Consider the following 13,992-nt stretch of genomic DNA (forward strand, 5'->3'; position numbering starts at 1 on the left):
GGTGGTCACGGAAGTTCTGGTCACGGTAGTGCTTACGGTTTGCGGGGTTGCACCACTGGAAGGCCCGACGGCACCGGCGGTCTTACTGACCACCGTTGCTGATCCGGCACCGTTTGTCGGTGGGCTGCGCTTGGCTCCGTTCGATCGGTCCGACTTGTTTGACTCGTCCGAACGGGACAGCAGCAATGCGGCTTCCTCCTTGGCCTTGATCTCGATCAGGTGCGCCTCTATGCAAGCGCTCTCCAGACCCTCGAACTCCTTCAGGCTCGACAAACTGATGTCGTCCCCGTGTACGCCGCCTCGCTGCATGAAGCGGCGGGTGAAGCTACCGTTGCTCAGCGAGTCCTGGGAGCCCTGCTGCATCTTGCGGTTCTCCAGTGAAATCACGTGCTCCAGGTTCTCAAACTCCTGCAGGCTGCTCATGGAGATGTCATCGTGCTCGCGCGATGCCATTCGCCGGGCCAGCATATCGTAGTCGGGTGTGCTCGAGAACGAGTCCTTGATCGAGCCGATCCGGCTGCTGCCCACCTCGAAGTCCGTGTCCTCTTCCTTGATGTCCTCCAGGCGGTCCTCGTACGGGTAGCGGAAGTTCTGCGTCTCCGCCAGCTGCATCTCCACCCAGCGTTTGCTCTCCTCGAGCGGGTACCCATTGTTCAGCAGGTCCATCGTTACGCCGGCCCCCTCGACCTCTTCGGGGCCGGTGCCCCCGGTCGGGGGGCTCTCCTCGAACTCGTACATCATGTCCTCCCGCATGTTAGCGGCATACAGCGAGCCGGCGTTCGTGTGTGCCGGCGCCGATTTCACCAGCATCTTCTCCACGTCCTCGTCGTGCTTCTTCTCCAGCTTGACCGGCTTGATGGCCACGCTCTTGCCCTCCGAGTCGAACTCGTGCGCCTCCCGCGCCACCTCCTCCACGATCACGAACTCATCCGATATGTCGGGCTGCTCCAGCATTTCAAATGAGTCCGAACCGGCCGAATCGTCCTTTTCGTCCACGTCGAACCCGTATTTGGTGGTCGTGTCGGCCAGCTTCGCTTTGTACTTCTGCTCGATCAGCTCCTGATACTGTTCCTCTGTTAGCTGGAACTCCTCTTGTTTGGCGTACTGGACCACTGTCGGCACGGGGTCAGGCACGGGTCGAACGGACGGTTCCGGCTGGGCTGGGGCCGTTTCCACCGACGTCAAAGCCACTGGTGCCGTAGGAGCCGGCGCACCACGATCCTCCGGGTGACCGTCGTCCTCTCCAACTTCCGTAACGTCGTCCGTGACGTGAATGTCGGGAATGTTCTGGGTGGACGACTCGCGGTACTCTTGCAGGCGCTGGCTTTTGCTGACCATTAGGCGGTGCGCTTCGTCGCCCTGCTCGGTCTCCGCGTGCACATCCTCGACGATCGTTTCGATCACCGATTGGGACGGCGAGAACGAGTTGCGCCGATCGAGCTCAGCTAAATCCTTCTCGAACACGTCTCCCACCATTTTGTCCTTCTTTTTCGACTGTGCCACAGGCGCCCGGAACGAGCGCGCGTACTCGCTCTCGTACCGATCGTAGTCCGAGTCCGACGACTCGTCCCGCGTTTCGTCCCGCTCCGAGCTGGACGGCTTGGAGGCCTCCAGCGAAAGCGAATCGTCCTGCGACTCGAGCGAGTCGCGGTTCTCCTCCATCTCGGCCATAAACTTGCCCGACACAATGGCCGTGCTTTCGGTGCGCTTGTGGCCCCGCTTGCGCCCCGACTCACCCGCGTCGGCGTCGGCCTCCTCCCGTGCGCCCGCGAACGTCTGAATGATCTCGGTCGTTGCCTGGGTGTTCAGGAAGTTCACATCCCCTTCAGTCAGCACGGTCGACGTCAGCGTGACGTCTCCGAGAAGCACGGCAGCCCCGGTACCGGTGGGTGTCACGGCATCCAGCCCAACGTCGGTGTGGGTGGCCGCCGTTGCCGTCCGTTCGGACAGGTTCTCCATAATGGTCTCGAGGTTGGAGGCGCTGGACAGGCTGATGGACAGGATGCTACCATCCTCGACACTCGTGCCGAGCTTCGTCTCATCCGATAGTGCGTCGGTTTTACTGTCCTCAAAGCCGGCCGCTTGCATAGACTCTACCAAATCGTGCGCCGTTCCAATGCTGGAGCTCAGCTTCTCGTCCTGCCCAGGAACACCAGCGTCGGCATCGAACTCCAACCGGTGCTCGCCCCGGTCCTCGTGCTTCAGCTCCGCAAAGTCCATTTCGTGCGATCGCTTCATGGCGATCGGAATGCTGCTTGCCGCTGACGACAGCTCTTCCCGGTCGTCCAGTAGCAGCAGCTTATCGCGCAGATCGTCCTCGGAGTCGTCGTGGATCAGCGCCGCGTCCGACGAATCGAAGTCACCGTCCATCGTCGACGGGACGAGAGTCTCGGTGGCGTCCGACTCGATGCTTGCCAGGTTGCCGGAGCTCTCCGAATCGAAACTCTTCATGCTGTCGTGCGAGCTCACCGGGTACGAGTGCAGTGTGCTAACGGCGCTATGGTACTCGGTCACGGTAGCCGATGTGCGCACGGTCGAGTGCTCCAGGGCCGTCTCGTACTCGGACGAGACGTGCGCCATAACGTTCTCAAGGTCCGACGACACCGGCCGACTGCTGTCGGTGTGCTCCAGGCTCTGATAGTGGCTTTCGCCGGAGCTGTCTACATCGGTCGCGGACCAACGCTGGCTGCCGCTCGCTCCGCGGACCCCGTGCGGACCCTTTCTCACGCGTGTCGTAACATCGAGCTTCGCCTGCGAACTGTCCGAAGACCCTGTCGTACCCCAGACGGTGGCCTCATCGATTCGGCACGGGGGTTCGGTTCGGTCTTTTGACTCTACGTCCGAAAGGTCCGATTTCTCGCTGGCTGCCGTTGCGAAAATGCCTGCGGCAGCAGGAACCACTTCCTCGTGGGTAGTCTCGTAGATCGGATCGTGCGCGTAGTGGGTCGCTGGCAGGACTTTCAACTCAAACTCGGACGGTGACTGCTTGATGGTGGTACCGTCCATAACGGCTTCGATCAGCTCATCCTGGACCGCATCCAGCGACTCTTTCACCTCATCCAGCGTCTTCGCGATAGTCAGCTCGTCGGATGTCATCAACGAGTAACGCTGCGAGCCAGCGGACACGGGCTCCCCCAGCAAAGGGACCGTGGGCGCTACTGCCACTACTGGCGAGTGCACGACCGGAGCCGTGCTGGACCTAGCCCCAATGTCGAGCTCCTTCAGCGAATCTAGCGTAAAGCAGTCCTCTTGCCGGACCTGCTCGTGGTAAACCTCGAACGCATCCCGGCGCGGCTCATCGTCGGTGCCGGCACCGTGCGAGTCTTGCGAGTGCGTGTAGCCCTCGTTGTCGAACGCAAAGTCCAACCGCCGGTCAGCGGCAGTGACCACTGTGGTGGTGTTGGCGGTACGCGTAATGATGTCGCTGCAGCACTCTCCTATGAAGAATTTGGCCCCGGTCGAAGTGTCCTTCGCCGTATCGACCACCACCGGTTGCACCGGTTCCGGGTACTGCTCGATAGAGTCCTGATGCTCGAACGACTCAAGCAGGCTTGACCGGGTAGCGGTATCCGTGCGGGAGGAGATACTAGTACGCGGCTTCGGCAGCGGCTGTCCTTCGCAGCTGGAGGAATCGCTCGGCCGTTCCGGCTCGGTAGCGGTCAGCGAGACGGACTTTTCCTCGGCGGACGTGAGCGTTGTCACATCCTGCGACGTGGTGGCAACAGCAAAAGTAGCGGTAGTAATAGCAGAAGCTATAGCGTCCGCACCGCACGGCGGAGCGTCGGAAACATCGAGTTCAACAGTAGCAGCAGCTATAGCGGATTTAGTTTGGGTTCGGAGTGCTGTCTTTGGTACGTTAGGTTCTTGCGTTTGCAGTTGCGTTTCTGTTTCTGTTAATAAAAAAAAGGAAATAAAAGCGAGGTGAAAAGCGTGTTAAGTTTGCTGGCAGTTTGATTCGGTTTCATCGATTGCCCAGCGTAGCGCACGCAGCAGCGATCGGTGGGCGCTCGGGGTGATCTCGCCGATCCGAATTGGATCCGTGTAGGGCGATTTTAGTTCACTGTGCGATGGTCACTAGACTGTCAATTGAGAGCCTCCAACGTGTCGTTGGGCTACTACTAGAAAGGGGCAATGGTGTCCGTGCGTTGGCGACGATCACACCGTTGGCCGCGTCGCTAGTGGGAACAACCCCAAACAAAAACGAAAATGCGAAACCACAGCCACAGGTTAACGGGGTTTAACGTCCAGCCGAGTTGTGTTGTTAGCCAGTGAGTGAGTTCGAAATACAGTCTGTAAGCGTGGAGTGCGTCAAGTGCGTGTACAAGTGTTCAATTTTCAGTAGTATGAACAGGCGAAAGCGCGCTGCGTGCTTTGGGTGCAGCCGTGAAATGGCGGTTTGAAAATGGAGCTCTAGTTCTCTAGGTCGCAATGTGTTACCAATTCTCCCCCGAAATCCTGCGGCGCAAAGCAGACGAGAAACAACATAAGAGCGATAGCCGAGATGGTGAGTGATCGATGAAAAATAACTTAGAACAACTATGGTTAGAATGAAAACAAGGCAACGAAATCAGAATGACGAACTGAATGCGCAATCGGAACACGTTTCCAATGGAGGCGAATGGAAGGCACAGCTCGCAGCGAATGGGTGGTGCGATCGAGTAATCTTCGCCTGCGCCTCCCGTTATCACGTGCAGTTGAAGAGAAACAGAGATAAAGAGAGACAGACAAACACAGAGAGAGAGAGAGAGGCGCGCGTCCACCTCAGGCACACTCCGCCTTCGGTGCTGGCATTCTCGCCATCTACCTTGTAAGTCATTGTCGGGCGTGCTGGATCCGAAATCGCCCGTAGTGGCCGACATGCTTTCGTCCCAGCTCAGCTTAGAGTACTCGCTCTGGAGTATCGACACCTCGTCTTTGATTTGCGATATCGCATCGTCGTACTCTTGGTTCTTGTCGAGCAACACTTCCGGGCCAAGGTCCGCCGACAACCGGGCGTACTTGCGTTCGATCTGCTTGGCCCGCCGGGCACTACTGGCCGCGGCCGATTCCGGTGTCCGGCCCTCGCCGTGATCGCCGGCCTCCTTACACCCATCACCATCGCCATCACCGTCATCATCACCGGCAAGAATTGCCGTTTCATAGCCACGGTCCGGCCGTGCCCTGGCCTGGGGAAGGTCACCGGCGGGCATACCCTCGTGCAGCTCGGCACACTGCTCGCCCAGCGCGTCGCTTGGGCGTCGCACGGAGGGGGACGTGCCCAGCGTGTCGTACTCGGGGTTGCTCATGTTGTCGTCGAAAGACTTGCCGGACATGGATTCGATGGTCGGCGACTTCACAACCAAACCGCCATCGGTAGACGACAGGATGTCGCTCCGGATCGCGTACTGTTCGCTCTCGGACGGCGCCTGCAGTTCGCGATCGGCCGTCATTGGGCCGCCCAAAGGCTGCGAACTGCTCACGATCGACACACTCTGCTCCAGCACACTATCGACGAGCCGAGCCGCCTCCGAGTGAACCAGCACTAGATACTCATCATCATCGCCTGCAATGAAAGAAACAGATTGCTAGTGAAAGGCAAAGCAGCAGCAGCAGCATCAGCAGCAGCAGCGGCGGAGCGGCAGCGCCTGGAGCAGCGACTGAACGGGACGTGGCCAGACCCGGTGACCAAACCCGGCCACCTGAAAGACCTACCGCAAAAGGCTACCGTCGGATGCACGACAAACGCAACGATGTTGATGATGATGATGGCAATGGCGAGATGCGTGGCGGTGGCGGTGGTCATGATACAGCGCGAGATAATTTAGTCCAACCCCCGGTAACCAATGGTGATGTGATTTCGCATTTTAGTTTTTGTTTCGGCACCGGCTTCAACTTGAGCCACTTGATCTTGGGTGGCTTTGACTTTTGGATTTTGTTGGCCTATCTCGCAAATTAGCATTTCCGTGGAACCCCCATCGGAGCCACTGAGCGGGGCTTTAGTGGGAGCGGGGGTGGGGTGGTGGTTTGGTTCGAATTCTCACAGATCAGTAGCCTCAGTGGTTGGCGGAACGGAAACGCAATACACAGAGTGACACAACCAACGCATCGCGGAGAGCAAAGCAGCGCCACCTAGGAGCGGACCAACGAAACCGACGCCGACCCCGCGGGGATTCCGTTTCCGTTTTCAACCTCCCTTTCGCACACTACTACCAATCGGATCGGCGGATCACCCTGGGATCGAGAATTGGCAACGATGAGTGCGATGACGTGTGACACGGGCCAGGAGTGGATGCTACATGCGCTGTTACTCTACCCGTGTATCTGGATGTGTATGGTGTTTGCATTGTGTGTGTTTGTGGGGCGGGCCGCGGCGTGCGTGCCTGGCAAAGTGGCGGCTCGGGGGGCTCGGGGCCATACTAACCTTCGAAACTGGCCGACGTCTGTAATGCATCGTCGTGTTCGGTGAATGTATCTGGAATGCACAGATTGTAGAGAGAAGAGAGCAACAAAAGCACAGTGATCAACACACAGCGCACTCGAGTACAGAGCGAGGGGAACTCCGCGGCAGGAAACTAGTAGCGCTCGGCGAGCGGGGATCGTGACCGGGGATGTTTAAGGAACCGGGTTAGGGGGGTGGTGTGGAAATCCGGAAGCCACCGAATGGGGGAGAGCTGATGTGGGAAATGGGAACACTGAACTGTCCTACAGCTTGTTGATACGCAATCATCCGTCATGTGCTCAGTGATGTTTACACGAACTGTCAAAAAGCCATCAAATGGATACTGAGTAGGCGAAAGATTGAGAAAGAGAGAGAGAGAGAGAGACAGAGCGAGTGATGCGAAAGAAGAAGTCAAAACTACACTACCTACGAACATTCGGGCAGCCACTACCAAAAACAAATCAGTGCAAATGAAGAGCTACTCAAACGTCAAACCGATCGCTTCTGGAGCGGTCCGGAAGTTCTAATAACGGTAACTCTGTTAACTGAGCAACTGAAGCAAGCAACAGCGAACTGCGAGGCAAACGATAATCTGACTACTTCGTTCTAGGGCTCCAACGGCAGCAACGGGGCACTAGCGAGCCACTCTAGGGGCTGCGAGGCTGAGCGCTGGATCCTACCCTTCCCTTCCCCTCCCACGATGGCCACGGCGCTGGCGGAGGCCCCTACTAGTTGGCCTCGTTGGCTGGATCGTCGTCCAGGTACTCAACATCCGTCGGATTGTCCTGCACCAGGCTCCGGCGGTCCCGCAGCATCTGTTCCTCCGCGTACAGCCGCCTCGGTGGACCGACGAGTGCATCGTGGACTTCGGAGCGGGCGCTTTCGTCCAGCGCTCGCCGCAACTCCATCGGTGTGGCCGTTTGTGCCCGCGAATAACTCTCACCCAGCAGCAAGCCGTGCCCGCCCTGCTCGTCGCCATCCGAGGCCCCCTGCACTTCCTCGCAGTCCGTGTTGCAACCGGGCGCGTCCGTACGGATCGGCGACGGCTCCCGTACGGTCGGTATGTCCATCGACAGATCGTCCGGGTTCCCACCGAACAGGCCGCCCATACGCTCGCGCGACCGAACCCCGCTCCGGAAGCCGTCCGGGCAGACGGTCGGCGATGGGGCCGTCCGCTCCGACACGTACTCGTCGCCGGACAGATACTCGATGTCGGTTTTGGCTCCCGCCTCCGCGTGCTGATTCGGTGGCACCTGAATGGTGGCCCGACGCTGCTGGGACCGCTGTCTGGCGTCGCTGAAACAGTGCTCATCCTCCTCGCTGAGGTACAGATCCTCGACGTCTGTTGTGGCGGACTCCGGATTCTCCGCTGCCTCGCCACTCGCCACGGCGGGGGCCTTCGTGTCGAGGAACGTTTTCCCCTTGAACGATTGGCCCGCTGGCGATTGGCCCTTCGGCCGGCGGCGACGCCGCAGTTCGTTCGGGCCACCAGCACCGCACCCCTTGCCCGGCTGGCTCCTGTCGAGGTCGAAGAGGTCTTCCGTATCCGTCACGGGTTCGTGTAGCGCCTTGTCGAGCCAGCTTTCCGGTGCCGGTCGCGGATTGTTTTCGCTCGCGTACACACTATCGTTATCAACTGCCGGTAGCTCATCGATCGTGTACCTCGTGTCATCGTACAGCTGCTCGCCGTCGTTCACCGTGAGATCTTCGCAATCCGTAAGCGCTTGCTCGGTGTCGGACTTGAGCAGCAGCAGGCAGCAGGGCTGGTTCAGGGGCATCACGTTCGCCGTCTGCTCGCCGGACCCATCACCCCGCAGGATAGCGATCTCCCGAGTGGGCGACGGCAAGAACGAGTGCTCTTGGCCGAACTCTAGCCGAACCCGAGCTTCCTCGCCCTCCTCGTCGCTGGTGTTGAAGTCTTCCACATCGGTCAACGCGGCGCCGCCCCTGCCACCTCGGGCTACCGCCCGCGGTATCAAGCGCTTGCCGGTCTGCGGCACCGTCTCCGACTCGCTGTCCGAGGAGTCCAGGTTCTCCACATCGGTGACCGCGTCCTCCGGGTTGCCGTCTTCCGCGACTGCCAACGACGTCGGGCGGGACGAGTTGACCCGCCTGACCCGACCAGCCGGATCACCCCCTACCAAGTCAGCGTCGTCGGTGACGAAGGAAATGTTGATCTCCGGATAGACCGGGGTCGACGGTTCCTGCTCGCGGTCGCTGTCCTCCTCCATCATGATTTCCTCCGCTTCGAAAAGGGACGCGACGGCAGCGGCAACGGCAGCGGCTCCCCGCGGCCGACTAGCGCAAGCGCCCGACTCCTCGTCCGACACCAACAGGTTCTCGCAGTCGGAAGTGGTGCCGGTCTGGTCGGGCGGCACTCCTTTACGCGGCTTGCGGTGCCGCACTACCTTACACCCGGGCTCGTCGGTGTCCGAGCTGCTGGACTGCTGAACCGGTTCCGCCCGGGGAATGTGCTTCTCCTGGCGCCGCCGAACCGCCGAATTATGAATGTCCACGGTCGCGCCACCGTCTTCGTCCACCCGCAGCAAGATATCGTCCGGGCAGTCCGGCACTTCCGCTTCCTCCTCCGAAGCATCGCAGTCTTCGCAATCGGTGACGGCCCCACCGGGATCCGCGCAGACGGTCAACCGTTGGCCTGCCGAGCGCGGTTCGACGGCCTTCGACGAGGAGCGGGTCAGCACCTTCGGTTTGGCACCGGCACCGTCCGATTTGGTCTGCTCGTCCACGTACCCCTGATCGAGGAAGCTGTCCAACGAGATCTCCACCTCCGGGGCCGACCGTTTGTCCGCTTCGTCCTCGTCCGACGTATCGCTGCAATCCTCGACGTCCGTCACCGACCCGTTCATGGACGTGTGCAGTGCTTCCAGCAGCGACAGATTCGACGATCCGTCCGGGCTCGGTCTGGCCGGTGGCGCCCGGGGCCCCTTCTTGCCCCGAAGCCCCGCCACCGGTTCCATGATCAGCTCTTCCGTGTCCGTGTGCTCGTCTTCGATGTTGCGCTTCTTGGACGGGCTCGACGCGCTCAGATCCTCACCGTCGGAGGAGCCCTCCTTCGTGATCGATATGATCGGAATGTCGGCCATTGTTCACAAGGACCCACCCGCCCCACCTAGAATCGGACCCGGACCTGCGTAGTGTGTGTGCCGTAGGGCGTCACTCGTTGAACGCTAGCCAGCCGGCGAGAGAATCAAATAAATTGTAACAAAGCAAAATTAACGAGATAACGTAAAACGTCAAACAAAGCACATCCGTAACATAGCGCCAGCCAGCACCGGCACGCAACGGAAGATCTAACACAGATCGCAGCAAAGGCAGCATTGCAAGGCAAACTAATACGGTGGATATGTGGCTTGAGGCTTGTACAGAGTTCGGCTAATTGGTTCAGCAAACATAATCACTCATTCCACAGCGACCGACGAACTATCGGACCACTAGTACCCGTCCCGGGGCACCGGCGTGCGCGGCGTGCTCAGTTAAATTTCGAGTTCGAGCCGGGATCGAGCGGGATTTGAGCGGGTCCCACGGAACACACACCGCGCACCGCACCGCGCCAGTAGTCCGATAGTTGGCAGGCCATGGGGGCGCCCGGTACGCACCGTGGCACCGGGCGACTCCCGTTTCACCGCATTCATTACTTTCTCAGTTCCTGACTCATCTCACTCCCGGCCACAACTTCACATAGCGAGAGACATAATACTGCTATAGTTTCGTTCCCGTTGTGAAAGCACGGACCCTTCGGAGGCGCAGCGGAGCATTCGGGGCGGAGCGAAATTTTGACACGTAGCGGAACGGAACGTTACCGGACGCGGACAGTGAGTGGAACGGGTGCCTTGAGCGAATGAGCGAGATCGAGAAACCCGGAACTCCCCAGTGCGTCTACTGCGGGGGAACGAGCCACTCGAGAAGACCAGAGGAAGTCGGAAAAACACGCCACAAAACGATCGCGGGCGACTATCATCGAACCGGCAGATTGACCCTATAATAGTATTATGTCACGTCAGGAAACCGGGATGACCGCCCATGAAATGCCACATTGACGTTGGCACCATGTCGGCCGGCCGGTCTGCTACGCCGATGTTACAACGATAGCTGGTGAGTACGTTTGCATAATAGTACGTAGATAAAGGATAGATAGTATGAGTATATATGGACGATTAGAGAGCGAATGCTGGTTTGTTTTTGTTTTGGTTTTTTGGTTTTCAGTAAGCAGATTTACCTGTAAACAGAGAACTATCGTAATCAAATTTATACTTCAACCGAGGCGGTGTCGATGCCCGGAAGTCTAGTATGGGCGAGATGCTACTCTCGAGCACGATCCCATCGAGCGACGTGGCCAACCGCCGGTCAGCCACGCCGGACATTGGCTGCCTGTGCGGGTGCTGCTGCTGCTGTTGATGGTGCTGCTGCTGCTGGTGGTGTTGAAGGTGGCAATAGTACATGTCACTGTCCTCCGAAGAATCCGGAAGCTCTTGGCTGGACGCTGGCGGGTCGGTACGACTCCAGATGTCCGACATGCGGTACCTGGGTTCCGCAGGCGAGTGGGTACGGGCTCGCTGGCTACCACCACCGGTCGAGTGCGGTTTCGAGGGGCGCGAATGATGCTGTTGTTGTTGTTGTTGTTGGTACAAGTGCGTCTTTTTCGTCATCGTCGTCATGGTGGTTACGGCGGACGAGGAGCTCGTCTGCTTCGGCGACCCGAGACTGCCGGACCGCTTCTGGTGGTCCACCCCATCGCTTTCCTGCTCGGACGAGGAGGAAGGCAGTGCGATCGAGTCCGACAGGCTCGAGTCGGTCGTCTCGATAAAGTTCATGTCGATGTCATTGTAGCGGTACTCGTTCACCTTACGGTACAGCTCGTGCGACGTGGACGGTTGCTTGTAGATCACCTCGATCGATTTGGACGAGTCGATAGTGCGCGTAAACACTTCACTAGTTAATACGTTTGTACTGGTGGAGGAACTCTTGTTTAAACGGCTCGGACTGGACGGTAGCGAGGAAGGAACTTCGGCGTGATCGAAGGTGACGGCATCTTTGTACGAGTAGTGCATGGCCGACTTACAGCGCAGACCGCCGTCGTCTTTACCGCCGTGCCGGATGGAGCTGGTAACTCGGGGCGCCGACTTCGTAACTAGCTGCACTACGACGGTCTCCTGCTTCGGTCCATGGACTTTGTCATGGCCTTCCCTGTGTTTACCCGCCGCCGAATCTTTCGTCATCTTTACAGGAGGGGTCGCCTCTCTCTTTGCCTTGACCGACCTACTCGGCGATGGCACGGATTCTCGCTTGCCAGGTGGCAAGCTGACCGGGATCAAGCTCTTATTCACGCGATCTTTGCTCGTTTTCAGTGCTGCCGGCAGGGTCGACTTGGTTGCTTTATTGGCTTGGTCCTTGTCCGATTTTTTTACCACTGCCCCATCCTTCTTATCGTGCCTATCTTCGGTGCCTTTTCTCGTCGGCGTACGAGGCAGTCGCTGGACACTAGCCGGTCCAGCATGCCCGGTTTTCGGCGTGGACATGCTTACCGACGATGCTTTGGCGGACGCTTTGGTGGTCACTCTAGACTCGGTGACATCCGTTTTTCTCGCTCCGGCTTCTCGCACAGAAGTGCTGGTTTTAGTGGTCAGCGTTTGCTCGCGGATTAGCGATCTCGACGACAGTTGCTTCGTACTTTTAGCCTTCACCTCCGTTGAGTGTACCGAAGTAGCAGTGGCAGTCTGTGTAGATGACACAACGTTGGTAGCCGAGCGGTAGACGGATTTGGAGGGCGAAGAGTGCGGCGAATCCGTCAAATTCAATGGCCTTAACACTTTCTGGTCTCGCGATAATGTCGATTGCATGTAGCCGTGAGTACGCGTGCTTGTATAACTGCGAGTAGTTACGGTACTCGTTTTGCTTCCCATAACGGTCACCTCTGACATCTTGGACGTTCCTGACCCATGGCGCTGATCGGTCGTTTTGTTGGAGCGTTTTGCACCGTCCACTGGTGCCGGTTTGCTCAAACTCACCTTGGTGACCGCTGCTTTGGCCTTGGGTTGGCGTCGTTTTACCGGAGAAGATTCTACTTCCTTTGTAAGTCGATCTTCTTTAAGCCCACTTTTGTCTTGCTTTTCGGAACCTTTCTCAAATTTGTCCGGAACTAGCATGGTTCGTTTAGCGCTTTTACCGTCAAGGTCTGTTTTTTCTTCAAGGCTTCGTGTTTCCGATCGCAGTTCTTTTTGTTTAAAGGCGCTTTCGTAGTTTGTACTATCTATAATTGATTCGACACACGATATACTTTCCGTATACTCCGTTATGTCGCTCTGAGGCGATGCTGTCTCTTGGCGTGGGTCGACCGAGATTAGTTTTGTCGGTTTTGATTGCCTCACTTCTACAACCACCCTTTCTTTGGGTCTCATTCCTTTTACTTTGCTTGCATGCGAAATAGCTTCGTGCCCATCAGACTCGGTATCGTACGGTAGGTTGTATTTAGTAGCAGATTCTGTCGAATAGTCGGACGCTGCATTGTCGCTTAGGGAAAACGATCGCTCATATTGCGTTGGTATATCCGGCTGAAGTGAACCAACGGTGTCTACGGTTTTCTCTACATCAGGGCCACACGATTCATTATTTTCACTGGTGGTCGTAGTGAATGATAGACAAGATCCTGGCGATTGTACTTCAAGTTTTTTGTCTTCCAGTTGTGCTGCACCTTTGCCAACCTTTAAAAATTCCATCGATGCTTCACCAACCATTAGCTCCAGTGATGACGAATCAATTCTATCGCTTACGTATGTTATCGAAGAGGTTGTGAAATCTGTTAGCAGTGGCGAATCATCATCCAAACATATGATTTCATCTTTTTTACAGGCATATTTTAAATCAGTTTCAGACATTTCAGACCCATCGAAAGCTTCGGGACTAACAAGCGTTTTACCAACTGGAGCCGTTGATACAAAATTAATGTTCTCCTCACAGATATCCAAAATCCGATCGCACACACTTGAAATTTCAGAAACGTGTTTGACTGTTCCAAAAACATTTTCGTCAACTAATTCGATGTCGCTTTTTTCAACAACTTCTGTCGCTGGTTCTGGGGGCTCGGGATCGTCACTGACTGTTACTGCTTCTACCTTTTCCTCGACAGCATCGATTGCCTTCTTCTCAACAACTTCAGTTACTAATTCCGATGGTGCTTGTCTTTCTTCGGTAACTGCTTCTTCGACGAACTCTGCTGTAGCTTCCGGTGCGTCTTCATGAACCTTGGCAACCTTTTGTTCAACAACTTCGATAACCTGCTTTTCAACAACTTCTGTCGCTGGTTCAGAGGGCTCTGGTTCTTCACTGACTGTTACTGCTTCTACCTTTTCCTCGACAGCATCGATTGCCTTCTTCTCAACAACTTCAGTTGCTAGTTCCGATGGTTCTGGTTTTTCTTCGGTAACTGCTTCTTCGACGAACTCTGCTGTAGCTTCCGGTACGTCTTCCTGAACCTTGGCAACCATTTCCTCAACAACTTCGATAACCTGCTTTTCAACAACTTCTGTCGCTGGTTCAGAGGGCTCTGGTTCTTCACT

General features: G+C 57.1%; 1 protein-coding gene across 1 annotated transcript in view; it reads right to left on the reverse strand.

The window, feature by feature from the left end:
• The window catches only part of LOC131207607 (uncharacterized), a 69,881-nt gene that overhangs the window by 3,674 nt on the left and 52,215 nt on the right, over window positions 1–13,992 (reverse strand). The window contains exons 7-12 of the mRNA XM_058200228.1: window positions 10,877–13,274; window positions 10,656–10,831; window positions 8,992–9,020; window positions 4,805–5,564; window positions 1,218–3,890; window positions 54–1,160 (exon numbers count right to left, since the gene is read on the reverse strand). Of these exons, the coding sequence (XP_058056211.1) occupies window positions 54–1,160; window positions 1,218–3,890; window positions 4,805–5,564; window positions 8,992–9,020; window positions 10,656–10,831; window positions 10,877–13,274 (7,143 nt within the window). The remainder of the gene's footprint in view (window positions 1–53; window positions 1,161–1,217; window positions 3,891–4,804; window positions 5,565–8,991; window positions 9,021–10,655; window positions 10,832–10,876; window positions 13,275–13,992) is intronic.

The sequence above is a fragment of the Anopheles bellator genome, chromosome 2 (assembly GCF_943735745.2).
Source record: "Anopheles bellator chromosome 2, idAnoBellAS_SP24_06.2, whole genome shotgun sequence".
Taxonomy (NCBI): Eukaryota; Metazoa; Arthropoda; class Insecta; order Diptera; family Culicidae; genus Anopheles; species Anopheles bellator.